The sequence below is a fragment of the Anabrus simplex genome, chromosome 5 (assembly GCF_040414725.1).
Source record: "Anabrus simplex isolate iqAnaSimp1 chromosome 5, ASM4041472v1, whole genome shotgun sequence".
Taxonomy (NCBI): domain Eukaryota; kingdom Metazoa; phylum Arthropoda; class Insecta; order Orthoptera; family Tettigoniidae; genus Anabrus; species Anabrus simplex.
Window position 1 is genome coordinate 303188659 of NC_090269.1, and position 25268 is coordinate 303213926.

The 25268-nt window shown below is 39.3% G+C and overlaps 2 protein-coding genes across 5 annotated transcripts in view; one reads left to right on the top strand and one right to left on the bottom strand.

The window, feature by feature from the left end:
• The window catches only part of asrij (OCIA domain-containing protein asrij), a 132011-nt gene that overhangs the window by 103022 nt on the left and 3721 nt on the right, over positions 1-25268 (top strand). The window contains exon 7 of one of the 2 annotated variants that reach the window (XM_067147479.2): positions 604-756. The exons of the other annotated variant lie outside the window; for it this stretch is intronic. The gene's annotated coding sequence lies outside the window, so the exon portion shown is untranslated. Of the gene's footprint in view, positions 1-603; positions 757-25268 lie in introns of those variants that run through there. 2 annotated transcript variants of the gene reach the window in all.
• Positions 6518-25268, bottom strand: part of LOC136874015 (proton-coupled amino acid transporter-like protein pathetic) — a 236015-nt gene continuing 217264 nt past the window's right edge. For all 3 annotated transcript variants that reach the window (XM_067147476.2, XM_067147477.2, XM_067147478.2), the window contains 2 exons: positions 16320-16486; positions 6518-7637 (listed from right to left, as the gene is read on the bottom strand). In XM_067147476.2, the coding sequence (XP_067003577.2) occupies positions 7390-7637; positions 16320-16486 (415 nt within the window). In that variant the 3' untranslated portion in view covers positions 6518-7389. The remainder of the gene's footprint in view (positions 7638-16319; positions 16487-25268) is intronic.

The following is a 25268-nucleotide window of genomic DNA, read 5'->3' on the forward strand; positions in this document are numbered from 1 at the left end:
AAGAGCGGGCCAGTCTATTTAGGTACGTAAATTTTAAGACTGAAGAATCCTGGACTTTATTATTATGTAAGTCTCTGTACTGTATACCCAGTTTTTGCAGCTTCCTTTTATTCTTGTCATATTCTAGACTGAAAAAAATGGGAATTATCTCTCGTACAATTTCTGCTCTATTCGTCTTGAGGATCGGAGGTACTCGGGTTCAAGTCGCAGATGCAAGTAATTCGAAGTCCGATATTTTTTGTCCTGTTCACTTTGAATTATTGATGTTTTACTGTAATTAAAAAGAGCCTTCAGACTCCTTTAGGTGTATATTTTATATTGTCTGTAATTTGTGTCTGTAATCTCCATAATTAACATTTCAGATATACTGATCCAGTTCATTGAATTATTATATCAAATATCATCACATTTATTTGGTGATCATATTCATGCTTGTAAGAGTGCATCCCTATTTCGTGGCATACTTCAGAATTATAAAAGTGTTATATCTTTATCTGAGATGAAAATCTAAAGATCTGCTCTCCTTTCATTAGCTGTCACTTTGGATTCATCTTGAGTTTAAATTTTACTCATAAAACTATAATTCTGTATTCTATTTTTCAGATTCCAGACTCCGAGGAGAGCCCGACAGCTACTCCTGGTGTCTCACATGATGAACTTTTGTAGTTTTCTGTACAAGTGTGCTAAACAATTGTGAAGTTATTGTGACTTTTATTGTCGAAAGTAAAGACTGCTTTTAGTACTAATTTACCTATATTGTTTGTTATCAATGAAATACTGTAGCATTTATCAGTGTTCTTGACTCTTTAACTGTGCTATAAAAAATTACTTCTTCATATAAAATATGACTTAAGGTTATTCTACTGTATAGCTGATTTAAAGCAGATGAGGAGGAGGTAAAGAAGGCAGACAAATGGAAACTACTCAGTAAACACAGATTTTTATAGTTCCAGGAATCCATTCTTTACCAACTTGAAAAATGTTAGAAATGATACCCTCAATATTCTTTGATGTGAAACTATAGAGAATATAATGACATGGTGTGTTAAGACAGACTGCTGTTGAAAATGTGTGCTGTAGTACTGCAGTACTGTATCGGGCATCATTTGTGCCAACGCCATTTATTGAAAAGTAATTGAACATCGAATTAAAACATTCAAAGCTTTTAAGGGCTTAATTGTAATTTTTCATAATTGGAAATTATTTTTACACTTTAATAATAATATGTAGCTGAAGATGATCCAAATGATTCAAAAAAAAATATTCTACATAATTATTTTATAAATGTTCATTGTTTATGGTTCATGGTGTGGGTTACTGTAGTCACGTCCTAGTTCGTGAACCATGGGCAACAGCTGAGTGGCCTAGTAAATGGTCCTGAGAGATGGGATACCAGTTGCTATGGAATGGGAGTGGGCATCTCAGACATATTCTGAGTCATGGCTCTCCTTGTGCTCAGGCGGCTAGGACTATACAATTCACCGGTGGTCCATAACCCGTTAGAGGAGAGATCCTCACTTGGACTGTGTGCAAGTAGGGTAGCATTCTGCTTCATGAATTTACCGAGGTCAGAACATTTTAAGCAAGCCTCGGACCTATGGGAGTGACGGAGTCCCACTCCCATTTGACAGGCGAGGGACTCTTTGGATACAACTTGGCGAACGAAATGGAATTTGATGGGGAGCTATCATTATTAATGGTGCTTATGGAAGAAAGTAGAACTGGCTGAGTCAGCTAAGAGGATGCATCTGGATGTGCTAGGAGTAAGTGATATTCGGGTAAGGGGAGATAACGAGGAAGAGATAGGAGATTATAAAGTGTACTTGACGGGTGTTAGAAAGGGAAGGGCAGATTATGGGGTAGGGCTGTTTATCAGGAATACCATTGTATGCAACATAGTTTCTGTTAAGCACGTAAATGAACGAATGATGTGGGTGGATTTGTCAGTTGGAGGAATTATGACGAGAATTGTCTCAGTGTATTCACCATGTGAGGGTGCAGATGAGGATGAAGTTGACAAGTTTTATGAAGCATTGAGTGACATCGTGGTCAGGGTCAATAGCAAGGATAGAATAGTGCTAATGGGCGATTTCAATGCGAGAGTTGGAAATAGAACTGAAGGATACGAAAGGGTGATTGGTAAATGTGGGGAAGATATGGAAGCTAATGGGAATGGGAAGCATTTGCTGGACTTCTGTGCTGGTCTGGGTTTAGCTGTTACGAATACATTCTTCAAGCATAAGGCTATTCACCGCTACTCATGGGAGGCTAGGGGTACCAGATCCATAATAAACTACATCTTAACAGACTTTGAATTCAGGAAATCTGTTAGGAATGTACGAGTATTTCGCGGATTTTTCGATGATACAGACCACTATCTGATCTGTAGTGAACTAAGTATCTCTAGGCCTAGGGTAGAGAAAGTGAAATCTGTCTGCAAACGAATAAGGGTAGAAAATCTCCAGGACAAGGAAATTAGACAGAAGTACATGGATATGATTAGTGAGAAGTTCCAAACAGTAGACTGTAAGCAGGTTCAGGATATAGAAAGAGAATGGGTGGCATACAGGGATGCTGTAGGAGAAACAGCAAGGGAATGCCTAGGAACAACTGTGTGTAAAGATGGGAAAAGGCAAACATCTTGGTGGAATTATGAAGTGAGAGCAGCTTGTAAACGTAAAAAGAAGGCTTATCAGAAATGGCTCCAAACAAGGGCCGAGCCACACAAGGATTTGTACGTAGATGAAAGAAACAGAGCGAAACAAATAGTTGTTGAATTCAAAAAGAAGTCGTGGGAAGATTTTGGTAATAACCTGGAAAGGCTAGGTCACGCAGCAGGGAAACCTTTCTGGACAGTAATAAAGAATCTTAGGAAGGGAGGGAAGAAGGAAATGAACAGTGTTTTGAGTAATTCAGGTGAACTCATAATAGATCCCAGGGAATCACTGGAGAGGTGGAGGGAATATTTTGAACATCTTCTCAATGTAAAAGGAAATCTTCTTGGTGGTGTTGCGAACAGTCAAGCTCATGGGGAGGAGGAAAATGATGTTGGTGAAATTACACTTGAGGAAGTGGAAAGGATGGTAAATAAACTCCATTGTCATAAAGCAGCAGGAATAGATGAAATTAGACCTAAAATGGTGAAGTATAGTGGGAAGGCAGGGATGAAATGGCTTCATAAGAGTAGTAAGATTAGCATGGAGTGTTGGTAAGGTACCTTCAGATTGGACAAAAGCAGTAATTGCACCTATCTAAAAGCAAGGGAACAGGAAAGATTGCAACAACTATCGAGGTATCTCATTGATTAGTATACCAGGCAAGGTATTCACTGGCATCTTGGAAGGGAGGGTGCGGTCAATCGTTGAGAGGAAGTTGGATGGAAACCAGTGTGGTTTCAGACCACAGAGAGGCTGTTAGGATCAGATTTTCAGTATGCGCCAGGTAATTGAAAAATGCTACGAGAGGAATAGGCAGTTGTGTTTATGTTTCGTAGATCTAGAGAAAGCGTATGACAGGGTACCAAGAGAAAAGATGTTTGCCATACTGGGGGACTATGGAATTAAAGGTAGATTATTAAAATCAATGACAGGCATTTATGTTGACAATTGGGCTTCAGTGAGAATTGATGGTAGAATGAGTTCTTAGTTCAGGGTATTTACAGGGGTTAGACAAGGCTGTAATCTTTCACCTTTGCTGTTTGTAGTTTACATGGATCATGTGCTGAAAGGTATTAAATGGCAGCGAGGGATTCAGTTAGGTGGAAATGTAGCAAGCCGTCTGGCCTATGCTGACGACTTGGTTGTAATGGCAGATTGTTCTGAAAGCCTGCAGCCTGGAATTTGAAAAACAGGTGCAATGAGTATGGTATGAAAATTAGCCTTTCGAAGACAAAATTGATGTCAATAGGTAAGAAATTCATCAGAATTGAATGTCAGATTGGTGATACAAAGCTAGAACAGGTAGATAATTTCAAGTATTTAGGTTGTTTGTTCTCCCAGGATGGTAATATAGTGAGATTGAATCAAGGTGTAGTGAAGCTAATGCAGTGAGCTCGCAATTGCGATTAACAGTATTCTGTAAGAAGGAAGTCAGCGCCCAGACGAAACTCTTTATATCGGTCTGTTTTCAGACCAACATTGCTTTACGGGAGTGAAAGCTGGGTGGACTCAGGATATCTTATTCATAAGTTAGAAGTAACAGACATGAAAGTAGCAAGAATGATTGCTGGGACAAACAGTGGGAACAATGGCAGGAGGGTACTCAGAATGAGGAGATAAAGGTTCATTTAGGAATGAACTTGATGGATGAAGCTGTACGCATAAACTGGCTTCGGTGGTGGGGTCATGTGAGGCGAATGGAGGAGGATAATGGACTGTCTTATGAAGGGTAAGAGAAGTAGAGGTAGACCAAGACGAGGATGGTTAGACTTGGTTTCTAACGATTTAAAGATAAGAGGTTGATTTTCTACATCATTATATCATTCATTTTAAGCATTATTTTGCTATACCTGGCCACTTGGCTTGGCATTTGAACATAGTTACATGGTAGACTGACATACAATAAATGATTGAAAGGATGTCATATTTTCTGAACTGTCTGTAGTCACATGGCGGGAATGTTAATAGTGTTCAGAATCATTTGCAGGATGTGCTTATAGTGCATTAGTACCATATAGGATGCTAGCAGAGCAATATAAACCTCACAACGACCTCGCATGTTTGTTAGGCTGCAAAACTAAATATTGGTACGGGCAGATGATTCATCTGGTATATACTAATCGTTCCTGTAAATGGTTTTATCCATTGTTAAGATTGGTCATGCAGTATTTACTGAGCATTCTTTTATCATCATTATTCCTCTATATGGTTTCTTCACCACTCCTCATCCAACACTATATTCTGGTTCAGATCCATTGTCTTACGCTATTCTTAACTCTTTCACTCTGGCATAGTGAGTATGGTTGTGTGACCCTCTGGGCGCAAGCAGCAGGTGGTTCACCGAACCCGTTGTATGGGATACTCGTCTTGCTCCGCTCTCCAGTCCGCAGTCGGCTCGCGATGTGAGGAGAGGACAGGTAGATTTTATTTTATTTGTAATGCATATTCGGTGAAATGATTATGACTATATTTTTAGCCCTTTTCATCCTCCTCGCACAGAAGAGTTATGATACTTGTGTTAAAAACAGCTGAAAGAAACTTAACATGCTAGCATTGTCCACTAAGCTTTTCAATCAGGAATTAGCTGTGTTGAACTTAGTTTATTCAGATTCTACTTTTTCCAATTTAGTTTTCTGCCCCATGGTACAGGCACCTGATCTTCATCCTCACTATCTTCATCTTCAGTCGAATCACCGAAGTAGGCTGAGCTTTTAGATGACGATGCGGTAACTGGAGTAGTTAACATGCCTGAAGTAGAAGGTGTGATTGAAGTCGTTCTGTCACCAGAATCAGATGACAAATCACTATTATCACCATTTTCTTCAAGTCACTACCCAATACGAGGGCAAGAGCTTCCTTCACAGTATATCTTTCCTCCTTTCACAATTTCAAAGCAGTTGAAAGCCAAGTCAAGAAGCACAAGCATGTCAGCATAGAGGGCAACTAGGCACGAAGTGAGTAGCATACCGGACACATTGCTTTCGTCTTCGAACTGGTTAGTCCTGTCATCTGGTGATCATAGCCTTAACTATAGACTCCCAAGACAGCCACGAGAGACCTCCAAGGCCAAACTTCCACACCAGTCTATCATAGTGAAACGGAAAACATCCAAAAGACACGCGATTTGTACAGCAGTCGACTGGCCATGAGGCACATCTCCAGTCCGACCGCTACATCAGTCCACCAGGTGCACGGTACAGCTCTCTCCCGACTGCTACAGCAGTCGACCAGAGTGAAAGTGTTAATGAAGGCCAACCATTGTAATCTTGGTTTTCTTCAGGCTATATCCCTATTAGTTTGTTTTCACCATACAAACAACATATATTTTATAATTTTTTCTGAGATTTAATTAATACTTCATGGCAAGTAAAAGAATGGTTAGAAGATGTTACAGAGTTTCATTAGATCTTGGTGTTACTCAGCACTAGGTATTCCTAGTACTTGGAGAAAAAAACATGTTGCTGACTAATGTAGAAAGAGGAATGAACTATCCTAGCATCCAGCCTTCAAAACCGTATGGAAGGGCAGGGAAAATATAGCATCGCAACATCTGAACTTAGAGGGTCATCATGTTGAACAAATTTTTGGCTTGCCCAATCCTGGATAAGATTTCATTCTTGGAATCGCAATGTTCAGTCACTACAGTCCCAAGATATTTGAAGGATGGCACTTGCTTAACAATTGTGTTGTTGATGTGCAGGGATGTCTACTTAGGTGTTTTTGAAAATACAATCAGCTTGGTCTTGCCAATATTCATGAACAGACCAAATGCTGCACTGATCCTTACATTGTTATTATTAATAATTTGAAGATCACGTTGCTGACTAATGTAGAAAGAGGAATGAAATATCCTAGTAAACATCATGTTGGAATGCCTGTGTAATTATCTCTTGGCTTAGCCAGAATACATTCTTCAAACTGGCAAATTTCAAGACACATACTATCTTAAATATAACACAGTAATATAGATATGACATAGATAACTTAATCATACAGAAAATATACAAATTCAATACTTAATGATATACACTTACATTATTTACAAACTCTAAAATTTACAAATTCAATACTTAACAATTTACACTTACATTATTTATACACTATAAATTGTTAGACTAGGAGGGTTTTAAATTAATATTCATGAATGATTTTGTTAAATAATATTTAGCTTTCCACAAATTCATTGTTCCTTTAAATGGATTATTTCCTAGCAGTTAATGTGCAACCATAATTCAGCAAACTGCTCTTGGTATAATTTTGAAAGACATATGGGTTCCAAATGTTAACATCTGATTATAGGTCATTGTTACAGAGGGGTCTTGGGTTTCCGTAAACTTGCATTTTTCTGATGGCGAGATTCATGGACTTGATTCCTTTAATTTTCTGCCATCCTGGTAGAACTTGCACATGTTTGACTCTCAGCAGTGGCATCCGTATATAGCACATACAACGATGCAACGTTTATTCATTGTTCTGCTCTCTTTGTTTCAAGCTGCTCACATTATAAAGACAACCTCACCTTTGGCAACTTTCTAATGCTGCATTTAGCCTTAGCTTGGTCAATGTCAGTCTTGATAGAAGATAAACTTTCACCTTCTTTCATTAAATACTAGGCTCAGAACTATCTTCTGTAGACATTAGCTGTCAGATCATTTGTCTGAGATGCAGACTTAAACAACTTCTTGATGCTGGTCATTGACTCCTTTATCTACAAAAATTGTTCAAAATTCTCTCAGTTCTTTTCTCCATGTACAATCTCTAAGATACTGGAATAGGCACCTGTAGCAAATCCTAGGATACCAAACAGAATGACGAAGGTGTTCTTCCACAGTCGCCATTTGAACTTTCCCAGTCCAGAATGTTCCCAGTATGTGACGAGCTCAATCACAGAAGGAAATATTAACCCCAGAGTTGATAAGGTCACTGCTCCTACCAGTGAGATGACTGAACCAAGGTTTGGAACTCCTGCAGAAAGTCCAACTGTAATTAAGAAAACATAATCAGACATTTGCTTTTGGATGATATTTCAAGTAGTTTCTCACTTAATACTTCCTATTATTTTAATATTGATTCTATGCAGTGTTTTAATGTGGTCATGTTAAGATGTTAGTCAATATTTTGTACAATATCAGAGGAATGGCTCTTAAAATACCAGGACTTTTGGTTAATAATGGATGAATGTCAGAGGTGCTTCATTCACTTATTAAATGTTCTACTTTGAATACAGAACCATTCATAGGTACTAAAAGATAACCACACTGTTAACTTATCACTAATCTACAGTTACTGGTAGTTGTTAATGTATGCATGTTTAGTCCTCAGCCCAAAGGCTGGTTGGATCCTCAATAGTTCCGCCATCAGCTGCCATAGATGGCCTAGGCATCACTGAAGAGGCGTACTAGGGAAATGAGGAGTGAGGTAGTTTCCCGTTGCTTTCCTCACAGAGCCAGAAGTTGCTATTACATATCAGTCTGCCAAGCCCACTGAAATGCATGCACCAACTGATCCTATGAGCAATATTTTCACACCATTCATAGCAGTGACTGGCTGCAGAAGGAATGGCATTACTAGCATCACTCATACCTCAGTCACTTTCATTTTGTCAAAGCCAAGGATAAAGCTGAGACAGATCAATGAAAGTAACCAAATTGCTCTAGCCCACACCAGAAGACATAGTGCACTGTAAACACTAGTCCCGCCAGCAAAGGCACAGTTGTTAATATTGTATGTATAACAAAATAGGAACAAGTGTATTATGTGTTTCTGCTTGATCATTATGTACTGGGTTGTACTGTGACACAAACCCATCAAGGTGTGGTGGGGATATTGAGGGAATATCTGAATTCCATTTCTAAGATATAGATTTACCAAGTTAGTATCCCTCCTGAGAGAGCTTCATTCTTGATGTGAGGAGTGTAGGTTATAAAGAGAGAGACAGATAAACACAGGAAAAGAGAGAAATAACAAGCAGAACACAGTTTATTCAAGTGACATACAGTAAGTCAGAATGAGATTCTATTTTTCAATATAGCTTCCTGTCTTTGATGAATTTTACTAGTTTGATGATGATGATCATCATCATGATGAATTAACTTATAGACTGAAGTGTGTAAGTACCTATTTGCAGAGAAATTTAGGTCCAGTGTCTGAAATGTAGTACTGTTAGAGCACCTCCTTAAACATTACATTTAATGTCCTATGGCTCGCTGGCACTATTTGTACTTTCAAACTGTCAGATGATTGAACTCGAGACATTGCTACATCAGCTGGCCATGGCTAAATACAGGCTGGGATAAATATACACCAACACGGTCTAAAGTCTGTCTTTGAGGTTTGCTAATCATCATACGAGGGCTATGCCGAATGTTTTTAGCAGTGTGTGAGAAAAAAATTTTATTTGCGAAACAACAATGACAACTTTTCAAAATACTCTCCATTAGCACGTATACATTTTTCCATTCTCTGAAACCACTTAGAAAACGTTTCAGTCCAAGCTTCTTTCGGGATGTCACGCTGCAATGGCCTCTTCATCTGACGAAAACCGTTGCCCACGTATTTTTTCCTTGGTCTTAGGGAACAGAAAGAAGTCACATGGGGCCAGGTTAGGTGAATAGGGGGGATGAGGTAACACTCACACTTTTTCCCTTTCCCAAAAGTCTATTGTTCTGGCAGCCCTGTGTGCAGATGCATTGTCATGATGCAGTAGAAGGTGCCCACTCTTGGACTTTGGGTGCTATGACCTCCAAGTGGCGAGGACTTCCGCATTGACTGTACAACGTGTGTCCAAGGTCACAGAGGTGAGATGCCCCATTTTCGTAAAAAAAAAAAAAAAAAAAAAAAAAAAAAGTTGCCACCATCTTCTTTCCGGACCTCCGACTTGGTTGAAATTTTGTGGGTGGTTTTTCCCCTGGAAAGCACCACACAGAAGACTGTCTCTTCGTTTCAGGGTCATAATGGTAGACCTATGTTTCATCACCTGTGACGATATTGTAGGTGTCTTCGGACTGCCCTCCATTGAATTTTTCTAGAATGAAATGACACCAGTCCACTCTCTCCTCCTTTTGGCTTTCTGTCAGGGAATGTGGCACCCAGCGGGCACATCTCTTGGTAAGGCCTAAATAATCGTGAACAATGGTCTGCGCTGCTCTTGATCCAATATTTAAGGTCCCTTCAATGTCACAAAAGGTAAGATGTGGATCTGCTTTGATCATTTCCCTCACAGCATCAATGTTTTCTTGAGTCACAGCTGTTGCTGGGTGACCGGGACGAGGTTCATCTTCAATTGACTGCTGACCCCTTGAAAACTCGCGAAACCAATGTCCAACTGTGGCTCTAGAAGGGGCAGCCTCACCAAAAACGTGCAGCAAGGAAGAATGGCATTCTTCGGCACTTAATTTCTTTTTATAATCATAAAAACTCATTGCTCGAAAATCGCGGCGCGACAGATCCATCTTGCACCGTGTCTGACTCAGCACTGCCTGTGCTTTCTTCCCTCACTGTGGAGGAACTACCGCTAGGAGGGGTTGCACACGCATGTTCCAAGGTCGAAAAACATCGCTCTTTCAAATGAAAATAATCCCATTGTCCTCAGAATTATGGTTTACGCGCTGCTAAAAACTTTCGGCATAACCTTCGTATTGAATGCAAGGTGAGTAGGAAACTGGCTTCTTTGGAAGAGTAGTGTTAATGGTGTTAAATCAATTCTAGGAATCAAAACTGTCTGTCCAACATTTAATCTCATAATGATTTTGAGATCCAAACAAACGTTATGCATTTGTCGAACAATTAATCTTGTTCCATTTAGAAGCTCCTGTGAAGCATTTAAGTTTCCTAAAAGCATTACAGTTGCTCCAGGTTTTCATTTAAGAACATGAGGAGGCAAGCCACTTAATTCTAAGCTGTTCAGAAACTGTATGGGGAATTGGAGAGTTTCTTTTCATCTTCAGTAACTAAGTTATTTAAACTGATGTACGTTCTGGCCGTTCCGAATAGAAGATCTATAACTTTAGAATTGATTTGATCACAGTGTTTGTTTATAGGGGCAAGAAAGGCAATTTTGGAGAAACACAGTGTTTGTTTGTAGGGGCAAGAAAGGCAATTTTGGAGAAACTTATAGCATCTTCTGGTGACTCAAATTTATTCCCATAAATTTTAAAGACGATGTCTTGCTTCGCGAAGATCAAGGGTGGTCAGTCAATAACAGATTGCTCTGGTAATTCATGATTCACTGAAGGATAATGTCCATACCAATTTTCTGTGAAAGAATCAGCAAAATCTAATTCCTGTCGTCTTATTCACATATTTCTAAACAGATGAAATATTTTAAATTCTGACCAAAGAGGAGAAAACTGAATACCGCTCTGAATAACAGCTTGTATGTGGAACAACAGGCGAAACCTGTCTAAAATCTCCACCTAGAACGATAACTTTCCCTCCAAAGAACATGAAATTATCCACGATGTCTTTCAAAAGTCTGCTAATGAACATCATGGCATGCAATTAATGGAGTGTGGCCTCCGGAGAGACCTGGTACAAGTCTTTTGATTTGATGCCTTTAAGGCAACCTGCATGTCTATGAAATGGGGCCCTACTTATGATGGAATCTAATGGTGAGGACGATCCACACACTCAGCCCCCGAGCTATCGGAATTAACAATTAACCAGTGAGGGTTATTATTATTATTATTATTATTATTATTATTATTATTATTATTATTATTATTTATTTATTTATTTATTTATTTATTTTCCTTAAAGGGGTGGTAAATGGGAAAGGGCAAGTCCTACATGCACGGAAGTGCCTCCATCTCCACATGTATGTGTACATGAACTCTACTGAATATATACATATATGTTAACAATTTTAAATTTACATATTTACACTCCAAACACTGTACTCTTTGAATAATAATTATCTTGATTTATTCTATACATATTAGAGTAAAAAGACCTAGCCATTTAAACTCTCACTCATACCCCTTATACACACTCCGACACACGCATGCATACACATTCACTCACCTTCAACTGACTATCCCCCATCTTTCTTACAGTTCTAATGTATACAAGTTATATACATCACATGCGGGTTTCTGTTTACATATACATTTTCTTTACTTCGTGGAGGAAGTGAGGAAGAGGAAGCAGCTTTACCTCTGATGGTATAAGGTTCCAGGTTCGAGCAGACCTTGCGTAAAACCCATTTAAATATGAGGTTGCTCTAGTGAAGGAAGGAACAAGAGTAACTCTTTGGCCTCTTTTAACAGAGCGGTAATTAAGCTGCAGGCGGTGGAAAGGGGAGAGGTGTGTGTTGTCTGTCAGGGATTTCCTAAGGAATGCTACGTCTATTTGTGTACATAATGAGTTCACTGGTGGCAATGACCTGGCTGTGTTTAAAGGGATGTGTTTGTTAATCAAACGTTCTGCTCGTCGTTGGATACCCTCTAGTTTCTTCATATTTTCCGTTGTCGTTGGATGCCAGGAAGGAAGGCCATATAGTAGTATGAGCCGCACCAGGGAAATATAAGCCGTTCGTAGGGCTTTACTTCTTCCTTCCGAGAGACATCTACGCACAAAACCTAGTGCTCTGTATGCCTTACACTTCACTTCCTCCATGTGTTTATTCCATTTCAGATTGTCTGTAATGTGAATACCAAGCAGTTTAATGGAGTTAGAAGTCGGCAGTTGGATTCCACATAGAGTAGGTTGGTTCTGGAGTGGTTGTCTAGCTCTGCTTAGCTTTATATATTGACACTTCTTAATATTTATATACATTTTATTTACCTCACACCACAGAGCTATACTATCCAGATCTGATTGGAATTGTACAATATCATCACTGTTTTTCATGGCTCTGTAAATGACTGTGTCATCGGCATACTGCGCCACGGTCGAATTTACACAATTCTGTAAGTTGAGAGCATAAATCATGTACAGGAGGGGCCCTATCACACTGCCCTGAATTACTCCAGAAGTAATTGTGGTTTGGTCTGATTTGGCTCCTCTGTACACAACACATTGCGTTCGCTCCCACCAAAAAATGACCTCAGCAGTTTACTGTGAATGCCGTAGTTGCTAAGTTTTAACAGAAGTCTTTGATGTGACACCTAGTCGAAAACTTTGCTCCAGTCCAGAGACACAGTCTATTTGTGAGACGTCAGTCTGCTACAAAGAGAACTGCCAGTCATCAATGACTTCTGTTAAAAGTGTGCAGAATTTTCCCGGAATGAATCCGTGCTGGTTTGAGTTCAACAGGTTTCTCTCCTTGAGAAAATCCAACATACATTTAGCAACTAGACGTTCCATACATTTACAGACTAATGTTATAAAAACTGGGCGGTGATCATCTATGTTTTCTTTATCTCCATCTTTGAAAACTGGCACTACGTTGGCTTCTTTTGTTGAGAAATACAGGTTGGTTATAGGGAAGAGAGGGGTAGATGTTGTTAAACTCTAACCTGGCCGGGAATCAAATCCAGGACTTTTGGACCAAAGACCAGCATGCTAACCATTTAGCCATGGAGCCGGACGAAACTTGTGTTCTCATTCCGAGGTGGTGCAGCTCTTTTCAGACACATCCCCAATGGAGGTGAGCTGTGTGTACCACTTTTTAAAATCACATCCTAGCCCTCCTGCCATTCTTAAATCTCGGGCAGTGCCGGGAATGAGACGGCAGCTAATAACACTAACCGTTTGCTACAGAGGCGGTCAATTGGGTGTTCATTACTTCATTTTTATCAAGCAGACCTCGCATAGCTGTGAATGTTCTGTTGGCTGCCACTTGTCACGTTGGCAATTCTGCACACATTTTGCCCTCCTATCTTTTGGAAGTGTAAATAATCTTGTTTCTTTAGATGAGTGACTTTTACAATTTAGAGCCTATTTGTATGCCACTGTATGATGATTCTCCTTATCCTTTTTGAACTACCATATAATCAGCTGATCGTGATGGCCTCGCGCTGCAACATGGATGAAGTGGCGCTATTCACACTTTATGATTATTAGTGCTGTAAGCTCTTGGCTAATGGTCTTTAATTTTGCACCAGAGGTTCTATAATGAGTATTTTCAACGTTTTTAGTAATTCTGGGGCTATGCCTTCTTTCTTATGTGACCACTGACAACATGGCAGACGTTCACTCAATTAGCTTCTGCCATGCAGTGCTCATTGATATAGGCCTTGCTAGAATGTAATTGTGGTAGTGCCATCTGTTGAATTCAAAATGAACTACGGTATTGCCATCTCTTGTCAGTTATTGAAACTGCTGTTTGAAGTCAAGAGGGAACTTCGTCTGAATATTGAAACATTCATATGAAAGTGATAACGATCAATGAGAAAATGCAGTGATGTGGAATGTAGATATATGTACCGGTATCTTTTAATTTAAAGCAAACAACTTAAAAGCAGCGATGTGGAATGTAGATATATGTACCGGTATCTTTTAATTTAAAGCAAACAACTTAAAAATTGGCCGAGTAGAAGTCGTTGACAGATTGTAGACGGAAAGCATGCTTTTCGTATATGGGTGAATAGCATTATGCACGTATTAATTCCGTAAAATAAAATATTAATAATAGTTGAAATAAAGAAAACTATAGTGTTGGCTCATATACATGTAAATTCGTTTCATATAAATCACATTTCATAAAAAAAATTCCAGTAGAGAGTTGTTGGCGGTTTGCAAAAGAAAACGTCTAGTGTTTTAAGTACATAGATGAAGTTATATTAACCCTCAGCCCTCCTTGTTTTCTGAACACTCCTGCCTCCACAGCTCTATTTAAGAATCTGCTGGCAGAGGGATAAGGGACAGCACAAACATATGGACAGCATATTTATAAAAATAAAATAAAGTAAGCACAAAATAAATATAATACAATATTCAGGTGCAATGTTCAGCATTTTTAAGTCCGAAATTATTCAGACAGTCACTTTTTATATGTAATTGTGCATTGTGTGGAACTTCTCGAAGCACTCCTCAGGATGAAATCCAGGCTTGTTTCTACAAGTATTCCAGAACAACACTTTCTCACATCATAATTCAGGCTTACTGTTATATTGTTATGCTTTGAATTCAGGAAGAGTAAGATCTATCCACGACCACCAAATGGTTTCACGTCTGAGGGGCGCAACTTTTTGAATGTTTACATTGGCATACCAGTTAGTCTCGCACACAATTTCCGACAATAACTTGTCATGATAATAAAGATGTTGTAAATAATTGGAAAAAGTCAAGTTCACTCTTAGGTTTAGTCCCTTGTGGTGGCTTATAACCTGACGTACCTGTGAATGGGGTTCTTTTGAAGCCCAAGTCCGTGTCGCGGTATTCCCTCCAGCCATTAGTAGAGGTACCAGTACTGCCATGTAGCATACTTTTCTTATTATCGGGATCTTTATCACTCAACTCACCAACACAAACTAGTTCCACAATATCTTCCTCGCCACTTAATTGAAAATCACTCTCGCTATCACTGAAATAAACGTCACTTTCTGCTCGAATGATGCCATGTTGCTAAACAACGTCTCTTTACAAACTTGCATGATCTTCAAAGAAAGTCCACAAAACCTGGTTTCAAAGAGATTATAGCTATACACGGCTTCAAATTGTCATCGAAAGATGGCAGTAGATTACTGTACCTGTAATTCATGCATGTGTAATCCGACAAAGAAGTGATATAGGGAAGAAAATCATGTGCCTGACATAGGACATATGCAAGATATTCTTGTTTGTCGGGCATGATGATGTATAATATGCAGGCTATTCTGTAAATTTGTAGGTACCGTACTAATATTTCATCTAATTAGCACCAGTAGCTAACCAGTACCAATTTTCTAGATGACAGAACACTACAAAATGTACAGTAATCGGGAGGGTTTTAACTGAAAGTATGCGTTCATGAGAATGACTCAAATCTCTTTCAAGTGCATAATGCATTGGTTTGTTATGAACTTCAGTCTTCGTCTATACTTAGGTGTGTTTGTGATTCACATTTATCAAATTTACTACTTACCTAACCACCTCAATGAAATGCTGTATCTGTCTAGACGTTTTAGTACATTTTAAGCATTCAAGGCAAATGAGAGGAAAAGTGAGCTCAGATCTTACTTCTAACCAATTCAGAAGAGGTTTTGAATGGCTTTTCTCTTGCTCAAGGTGAATGTCGGAGTGATACCTAACATATAGGTCACGGCTGCTGGATAGACTTCACTTGCACCAAGTCCATGGGTCTACATACAACAATTCTCAAACAACTATTACTCAATTTTTTGGCATTGTGGAACTTAGTGGGCTTATCTACAGATCATAATGATATGTTATATATTTATCATTTACAGGAAAACCTATAGAGAAAGTATAGTCATATAAACATATTTTCTTTTACTTGCATAAAATTCAGAATAATTTCCCATGTGAATTGAATTCACTCCCTAAATAAATCTCAATTCAATCAATTTGCACTAAGTGCTGTTGGTTTAATCTTCTTTTGTTTATTACTGTCCTCAGGGAATGATGATGAAACATAATTATTGTACACTTCTTTTCTGTTCCAGACATAACGTGTGTTTTATGGCTAAATAATGTAAATTGTCAGTTTCAAGGAGCATGGAATAAAATTCATTTCCTTTCCGTATTTCTCTGTAGGTGGTAGAAATGTGTACTACTCACCAGTTCCTAGAACTAGAAGTATCCGTATGGAGTACTCGGCAGTAGTTTTGTGAGAAGGGAAATGTTGTTTGAGGCTATTCCATATTATTTCTCTTGGTACATAGAACTGGAGCCCATATGTGAAGAAGATGGCTAGTGCAATCATAATTTTTACAGACTGAGCCAACCTGAAATGAATACGTGGAGATTAGTATAGACAATTTTCTGCAGAGGAAATTCATTTTAGCACTGAAGAGTCTCCCATTATAACAAATATAATAAAAGGTCATTGGAAAAGGTGGACCTGATCAAAAATAATTGTAATTCCTGAAGTAATAATGTTTAAGTAAAAATTCTTTTGGCAAAATAATCTGTAACTATCCAAGTTACACTGCAAGTGTTGTACCAACATCATGCAGGTATGTTACCTTCCGGCGATGCAAAAACGCTGGTGAGCCTCAACATTAGGGCTACACACGACAAGGTCAGTACAATGGCAAACATCCAGCAGAAGACATAGTGCATGTTATGGTTTGCAAACTTTAAATTTCCTATTAATGTTCATTGAGTATAGTGAAGATGTCTGGGGAGTGAATCACTTTGCAAGCGGATTGTTACCACCATTGCTATGGTGACATCCGGTATGCTACAGCGGACATGGAGGGAGTTTGATTAGAGACGTGACATGTGTAGAGCAACGATAAGATATCTATTAGGTTCAACCTTTTCAATACTAATTAGGTACGTGTTTATGTTACAAATACCTTTTATTCAACTTGGGGATTGGTTTCAACATATATAATGTCATCATCAGCCACATTATGTATGTCAAATCCGGCCCCCAATTTGAATAAAAGGTATTTGTAACAAACACGTACCTAATTAGTATTGAAAAGGTCGAACCTAATAGATATCTTATCGTTGATCTCAGTTCAGTACGGAAAGATTAATGTTCATATCTTTAAATGTGTAGAGCAACCAATGGGGCACATATTGAGGTATTGTGAGGTATGTACAAAAACTTTGATGGTCTGTAAACATTTGTCAAAATAAATTGTTGGTATATCTTTATTAGTTTATGTAATATGACTATTTAAAATCAAGTCCACCTTTTTTGACCACCCTGTTTTATATACAATGAGTAAAAAAGTCTCTGCATTCCAGTTTTCAGGAAATTTGTATTTGTGAGACATGCGGTAGAGATTATATAGGATAGATATTTTGAAACAAAATCTGCACTGTAGTACTAAAAAGGTCAACCTCCATAAGTTCTTCGTCTTTCAGCAAGTTAATGACACCAAGTACACAGCAATCAATGTAAAAACCCAATGTGGGCAGGGGATGCAGACAAAGAATACACACACAGTATCCCCTACCTGTTGTAAGAGGCACTAAAAGGGGTGACCTAGGTGCGGATGTGGATTGGGGCTACGGTACCACAAATTGTACCCCTGTGTGTGGGAGGGTTTGAATACATCCACAAGTAATCCCTGCCTGTTGTAGAAGGCAATTAAAAGGGTCTTGTGGTCATCCGTCCCATTTTCTTGTATTGAGGGTTGGTTATAAACCGATCAAAATTTGATGTGCGTACTGCTTAGGTGGTGGTGGTGGTGGTGGTGGAGGAGGTGATTATTGTTTTAAGAGGAAGTACAACTAGGCAACCATCCTCTACATAACACTAATCAGAGAGAGAAAATGGAAGGGATCCGATACTTTGAAAAATGAAGGTATCGGCCAAAGAAAGCCAAGGGCCACGAATAGCGTGAAAATGAAAGACTTCCTAGGCCTCGAGTGCTCTAATACTGTCGGAGTTGGAAAAGAACAGGAGTTGACCAATGAAGGTTGGATAGGATAGTTGAAAGTGAGGATCCTGACACAAGTAAGTGGAAGCAATGCCAGGACTCAGCTAAGGGCCTCATGGCTACCAAGCCACGCTCCATAGTTCAGAGCCCCTGGGGTCCCTTTTAGTCGCCTCTTACAATGGGCAGAGGATACCATAGGTGTTATTCTACTGCTCCCACCCTTACGGGGTGCTGCTTGGGGAAAAGCCTCTCATATGAGTACAATGAGTACAACTACGCTTGAAAGCCCAGATGGTATCCCCAAACTGTCAAGTGGGAGCGCCATGTACTCAGCAGTAGTATCCACCTGACAGTGCAGGTCCCTGTACAACCGAATGCCAGAGCATATTTTTATTTCTTTATTTATTATTATCTCTCTGTATATGCTATGGGGTACATGCTCTTGCATGTGATTTGGGGAAGAGAGTCCTAGTGCTCATTGCCTCAGTATAAGGCATCGTCCAACATTAGACCTGGGCAATATGACCAGGTGGGTACTGCCTTGGCTGTTTGGTTTGGCTACAGAAGCCCCAGATTGGAGTGGGTGGCATTCAGGGAGGATGCTTTCAGAGATGACTTCAGAACTCCGCAAGCCTGTCCAGGGTGGTCCAGCACCCAAGTCTTTAACTTTTGATTCCCTCAGGGAAGCAACCCCCTGGAACAAGCACAGCGTGAAAGTATGGGTTCCAGCTTTCATGGGTTCCTGGGTGCTACCAAAACCAATGGGAAAGATTTCAAGCCGGTGAAGTCTTATTTTGTTCAGTAGACTCGTCGAAGTTGTCTACAGTGAACTTGAAGACTTAAATAAAATGTGCAACTGTGTATGTTGTTCAGGCTGATCAGTTGCTTAAGGGCGGCCACTTTGGCGAAATCCCCATCAAGGTGGAAGAGGACAAATCCTTGAATCTGTTTCATGGAGTCATCTTCCACTGCAATCTCATCTTGAGCACTGACGGTGAGTTGATGGAAGACATGAAGAAGCATGGCAAGACACATGTCCGACGCATTATGCGCAAAGTCAGTGGTGAAGAAAGACATTGCCACCACACAAATCGGCGATTCACCATCCTCTCAAATAGTGCTTTATGTGCCTATTAGCGCGTAGAAAGTTTAGTCGACATGGTGTCACAGTGGCTTTCGCTGCGACCTCGCATTTTTGCGCCCCGTATTCAAATCCTGATGAATTTTTGGGGGGGGTTTCATTTATTTGCTTTTGTCCATTGATGATTACTACATGAATGGTTTTGTTCAAAGTGTTTTGAAATATCATTGTCCTTTTTCATCTATTACTGTTCTGTCTGGTAAATGAATTTTAAAACATCTATTCTTTTACACTCATTGCACAGCAAAGGGATATCACGACTAGCCGCGATGCAGTAAAAGTCCACGCATTGATTCATAATCAATTGTAATGCCAATTTTTGGAATAATGAATCGTTTTGCATGGTTTGTCACAAACTTGTTGCTAACACGTGAAATCTTCAATAATGTTACCGACATTTCTTTCCCAAGTGACATTCCCACCCAGAAAAGTAACTGTGGCAAACCTGCCTTCGCGCTATGCTCGTGGTGTGCAAAATTTCTATATTTTGAATGTTCCTACGATCAGTATCATCCAAGGGGATGCACCGTATCTCCCTGAAGCGTTAATTTAAGAATGAACTTACAAAACATTGTAATCCCTGAAAAATACCATATATATAATAAATACATAACACTTATTGTGAAACCCAGTTGTAATTTTATGATCACTATCCACTAACTTGATAAAAAAACATTCATGTAGTAATAGTCAATGGACTACTTCTTCTGTGAATCTGTCTTGAGACAGGTATCAACTGGACATCCTCCTGAGCATCTTGCTTCAGTCGTTCATAGCTTCTCCCTTGTTTGACATATGTTAACATTCCAAACCTTTTTCTTCTATTTTTCCCTCCATCACCCTATGTTGAAAACAATTTCTACGTAGTATATGACCCAACCAGGATATTTTCCCCTTCCTTACCGTTTCCCTCAGGTGTCTCTTCTCTCCTACTTTTCTCAGCACTTGATCTGTCCACTTCACTTTTTCCATTCTTCTCCACAACCATATTTCAAACTTTCCAAATACTTTGTTTTTTCTTTCTTAATATCCATGTTTCAGTTCCATATGACACCACACTGGTGATGAAACAGGTCTCCGACAGGGAAGTGCACTATCCCCCATACTGTTCATCATAGTCATGGGTGAAATTAATAAGAACATTAAACAGAGACTGGGAAGGCAGGCAACAAAAGCCATGTTGTTTGCAGATGATAGTGATATGGGGTGAGGATGAAACAAAAGTGCAAAAACAAGTAGATGTATGGAATCAAGAGATAGCAAAATTTGGGATGAAAGTAAGCACAGAGAAAAGTAAAACTATAGTGATGACAAGGGGAAGGAAGGAAGGAAGGAAGGCAGGCAGAGAAAAGATAAAATTGAATGGTAAAATTTCTGGAAGTTATTAAAAGTTTCAAGTACTTGGAAACTGTGATCACAGAAGATGGAAAGATTACCGAGGAAATTGGAAAAAGAATACAACAAGCAAACAGCTTCTACCAGAGTGAAAGGGGTATTTTGTGGAACCAAGATGTCCCGAAGAAATGTAAGAAAGTTTATATTCATCCTATTATGAACCTATACTAACCTATGCAGCTGGATCGTGGACTACAACAAAACAGGAGCAGAGTAGAATACAGGCAGCGGAGATGAAATTCCTAAGAGGTATTGAGGGAAAGACCAGAAAGGATAGAATTAGAAATGAAGAGATAAGGAAAAGGACAGGAATCTTGAAACTTCAAGACAGGATAGAAACAACAAAGCTAAAGTGGTATGGGCATATGATGAGAATGGGAGAAGAGAGAGTGGCAAAAAAATGATTTTTCAGAGAAGTTAACAGGAAAGAGACCACGAGGAAGACCCTGAAAGAGGTGGACAGGTTCAGTGTGGGAGTGCATAGAGAAGAGGGGAGGAAAACCAGTAGATGTACTTAAAAAAAGGAGAAGAGTAGTGGAGAGACAGGCAGTGATGGAGGTCCTTGATTCACAACCCGACCTGGGAAGCTGGAAACGGGAAATGAAGATATTGATGATGATGACACCACACTCCACACAAACTCTTTGCAAACATCTTTCTTAAAACAATAGGGATTGTCTTAGATATCAAAAGCCCTCTCACTTTTCCAAAATCTTCTTTTCCCATAGATATTCTGCTTCTTATGTCTTCTGTATAGCTTTCATTCCATGTTAACAAACTTCCCAAATGAATGGATGAAAACCATAACAGTATAGCCTAAGTGACATTTTTTAAAAAATGAGTTAAGTGCAGGATGTAATTCCGGGAGGATGTATCCTTTCACCAGCAAAGAGATACAAGTGATAGCAGTAATATTCTGCGCTCTAGTGATGGGTGGTATAACTACAAATAGCATGCTTTATATGAGAGTTGAAGATGTTTAAATGCCTTTTTCTCTGAATGACCAAAATGCTACTTATACCGTTATGGTCTTCATCCATTCAAATATCTGAATGACTTTACTTGTTCCAATGGACATAAGTAACTAAATGAAAAGAAAAAAAATAAATTCACCGGGATTTGAATTTGAGGCGCAAAATTGAGAAACCTCGGTGATAGCCGCTGCACTACCATATCAGTTGAACTTATTACATTCTAAAAGGCACCTACACTACTGTATGCTTGACAATACAGTAGAAGTCCGCTATAGCGAGTACGGCATATAACGGGAAATCAGTTATACCGACGACTTTTTTCTGTCCCTTCAAAATTCCTATATTAAACTGTGTATCGTCCTTCGGTTACAGTGAGAACCCTATCACTGGCACATCCGTTATTACGGCGATTAAGCGCGCGCGGTTTTTTTCCGTTACCGATATTTATGCAGCCAGCGATGATATTGCATGCGATCGATTACCTTCGGCATCGTTTCCTCGCTATGTGCACTAGCGATTTCTCTCGTCGACATTCGAAGGCGATGTCAGAGTCGATCAGTAATATCCGTCGACAGCTGTTCTGTAAAGAAAATTCGAAATGAAAGAGAACATATTTTCGTAATAAATGCGTAAATAACGTGTCCGATAACGGTTGTTAACTCGTTAAAAATTAAGGCTGACCAAACGACTGCTTAATTTGGAGGCTAAATACTGCAATTAAGTAAGAATATGATACACCTCAAGATATGGCAGAGCACATCACTGATTTCAGAGGATATTTCATATCTTCTCTCATCTAGTTGCGGCTATTTACATGTAAATTTTTCGCTAGGAGGTTATTTTTCTACATGCGTTTCAAATATGTTTTCATGATAGGCTGCATATACGGTTAGGTTAGGTGACGCTGTTTGAAGAAGAAAGCTGAGGTGTTTGCCACAGAAATCTCTGGAGTGATACTGTATTTCTCCGAACCCAAGACTTTTTTCCCTCCGAATCTCATGCGAAAACTCAAGGGTTGTTGTATTCGCGGCCTAACAGTAAGTTAATGGATACCACTGGCAACTACCGCGGTAACCACGCTGCTTCTTTTCACACGCGCACAGAACTCGTTGACAATAAACGACCATCTCTTTATTACACATCGCTAGCCGCGACAACTGGTTGTACAGTGCCTGTGTGTTTCTCAAATCTGCAGAATGGCATCAAAACATGCGACCCTTCGAATTCTTAGAAAAGCCATGGCTACTCAGTGGCAGAGTCATAACGCATCTATTGTACTTGAGGCTTTGTAAAATTAAGGTTTATAGACAGCAGGAATTTCTTTCGTGATGGATAGTCGTATTGTGAAGATACGTGGAAAAGGTATTGCCGGCAAATTTTCAACGGGTTCTAGTCGATATTATGATGCCAATTTTAAGTTAATGTTTATTAAACATTGGGAAATGTAGAATAATTGTGCAGCCGCAAGAAAATACGGCATAGGCCTAACTAAAACCAATGTTTGGCGTTAGCGTGAAAACAAAGAGCTAAAAAAATGCGTACTGTACAAAAAGTGCATTCAGTGGTCCGCAACAAGGACGCTTTAAAGAAGTCGAAGATGAAATTGTAAGGTATGTGCACGAAAAACGCAAGGGCGGAATGGCCATACCGTGGCGCAATAAACTCGTTCGTTGACTTTCAACGTTCGCGATTAGGTCTATACATCGCTAGCCGCTGAATTTGGCCGAACCCGACAAGCGAGACGTGCGTGTAACGGTAGCCGGTTATATCTGACGCTGCGTAAAAGTAACAGTTCTATAGACAGCAAAAATAATTTCCTGATGGATCGTTGTATTGTAGAGACGCATGGAAGAGGTATTGCCGGAAAATTTTCAACGAGTTCTCTTCGGTATTATGATGCCAATGTTAAGTTAATGGTCCTTAAACCCGCGGAAATAAGGAATAATTGTAGCCACAAAAAAAAGATAAAAATAGTCTAAAAATGCGTAGGATTACTGTACAACAAGGCATTTATATGATTTTACAAACTTCTTTATGAGCCTGATTTAAATTTTTTGAAGAAAAAAGTGGGGTTCATCTTGGATTCGGAGAAATACGGTACTATATTTTTTCAGACTGAAATTAAACATACACTTTCACGTAGTACCGTATCGGATTACGAAAAATAACAAACAAGTAAGCCATAGTGTGGATATCATCTGCGGAAATGCAAGTTTTGAACAAACTGATTGCCATTTCATGCTGATTTTAAAGTGCATGAAGGGTTTTCCGACTTTTATACAAAATCGGATATAACGACAACCCGTTATAGCGAGTGAATTTTTCGCTGTTGTGAATTCTCGCTATAACGGACTTCTACTGTACTTGTAACAATTATATCACACACAAGTATCATATTCTGTAGAATTCTTTATTGGAGGAAGATGTTCATTGTCTGCTTTTTCTAACATTACTGTACTTTGGGAATAGCATGTTTAAGATAGTGCTTACTCCAGGTGACTGCAGATGGAATTGAAAGAGGGGGGATCAGGTGATAAGTACTTGAGGAGAATGGGATGGGCTTCATATATGGTGCTGAGGTGGTACAACGCTTTGCCTATATCATTTACTATTTTGGCTGACCTGCAGAATTCTTTTGATGCAGGAATGAAGAAAATATGGAAGTACATTTGTATCAGCACGTATGATCTTTCGGATCTATTAACAGTGGCAAAATTTCCAGTTAGTAGGAAATTCTCATCAGAATTGTTGCTGAAAGACTGTACTTACAGACTGGGACTGTCTGCCTGTTCCACAGCTAGTGGCTAAAAATTGTTTCACTTCAAGGCAGAAGTTACTGCAAGACAGCAACACCAGTCCTTTCCAGTACATCCCTAAAATAACACTTTGAAGTACACAGCATGGATATTTGGAGCCAAGTGTTCACTGAAGTCTGCATTCAAAATTAGCTGCTTACAAGGGGCAAAGAGATGTAAACGGTTGATTGTGTTATCTGGTCAGATGAATCATGTAGACATGATATAGGCTTTTGGGCTTATGCCATGTCAAGAAAACAAGTGAAACTCTTTACGTTTTGCAGAGGACTTTGCTCCGCATCTTCAGAAGAAAATCAGAAGAAAATTGTAGAAGTCTTCCTCGTGAACAGTGGAGATTTCCTTCTGAAGATGTGGAGCAAAGTTCTCTGTGAAACTTAGAGTTTCCTTGATACGGCATGAGCCCAAAAGCCTAAACCATGTCTGCAAGTACAGGCCGTGAAAGCATCAATGTTAACAGACAAATCATGTTTCTGATGCTTGACATTGTGTTAATTGTAGACTTGAGGATGCCCTGCAAGGTGTGATGCAAGCTGGAGGAGGTTCTGCGATGTTCTACGACTTACCTCATGGTTTAAATTCCTGGCCAGACCAAGTATTTAAATCCTGGAATGGAACGGGGTTCACTCAGCCTCATGAGAACAACTGAGGAATTGCATGATATGAAAGGCAGCAGACCTAGTAACTAAAACCAAGCATTTGAGAGAAACTCTGCATTTTTTACTTGTGAATGTGTACTTTAGCTGATACATGCTCACTTATTATGGTTTGAAACTTGGAGAAGGTTCTCGTAAAACCTGAGAACTTCCTTTTGAGTAATACGTAACAGAAAGTAAATTTGTATT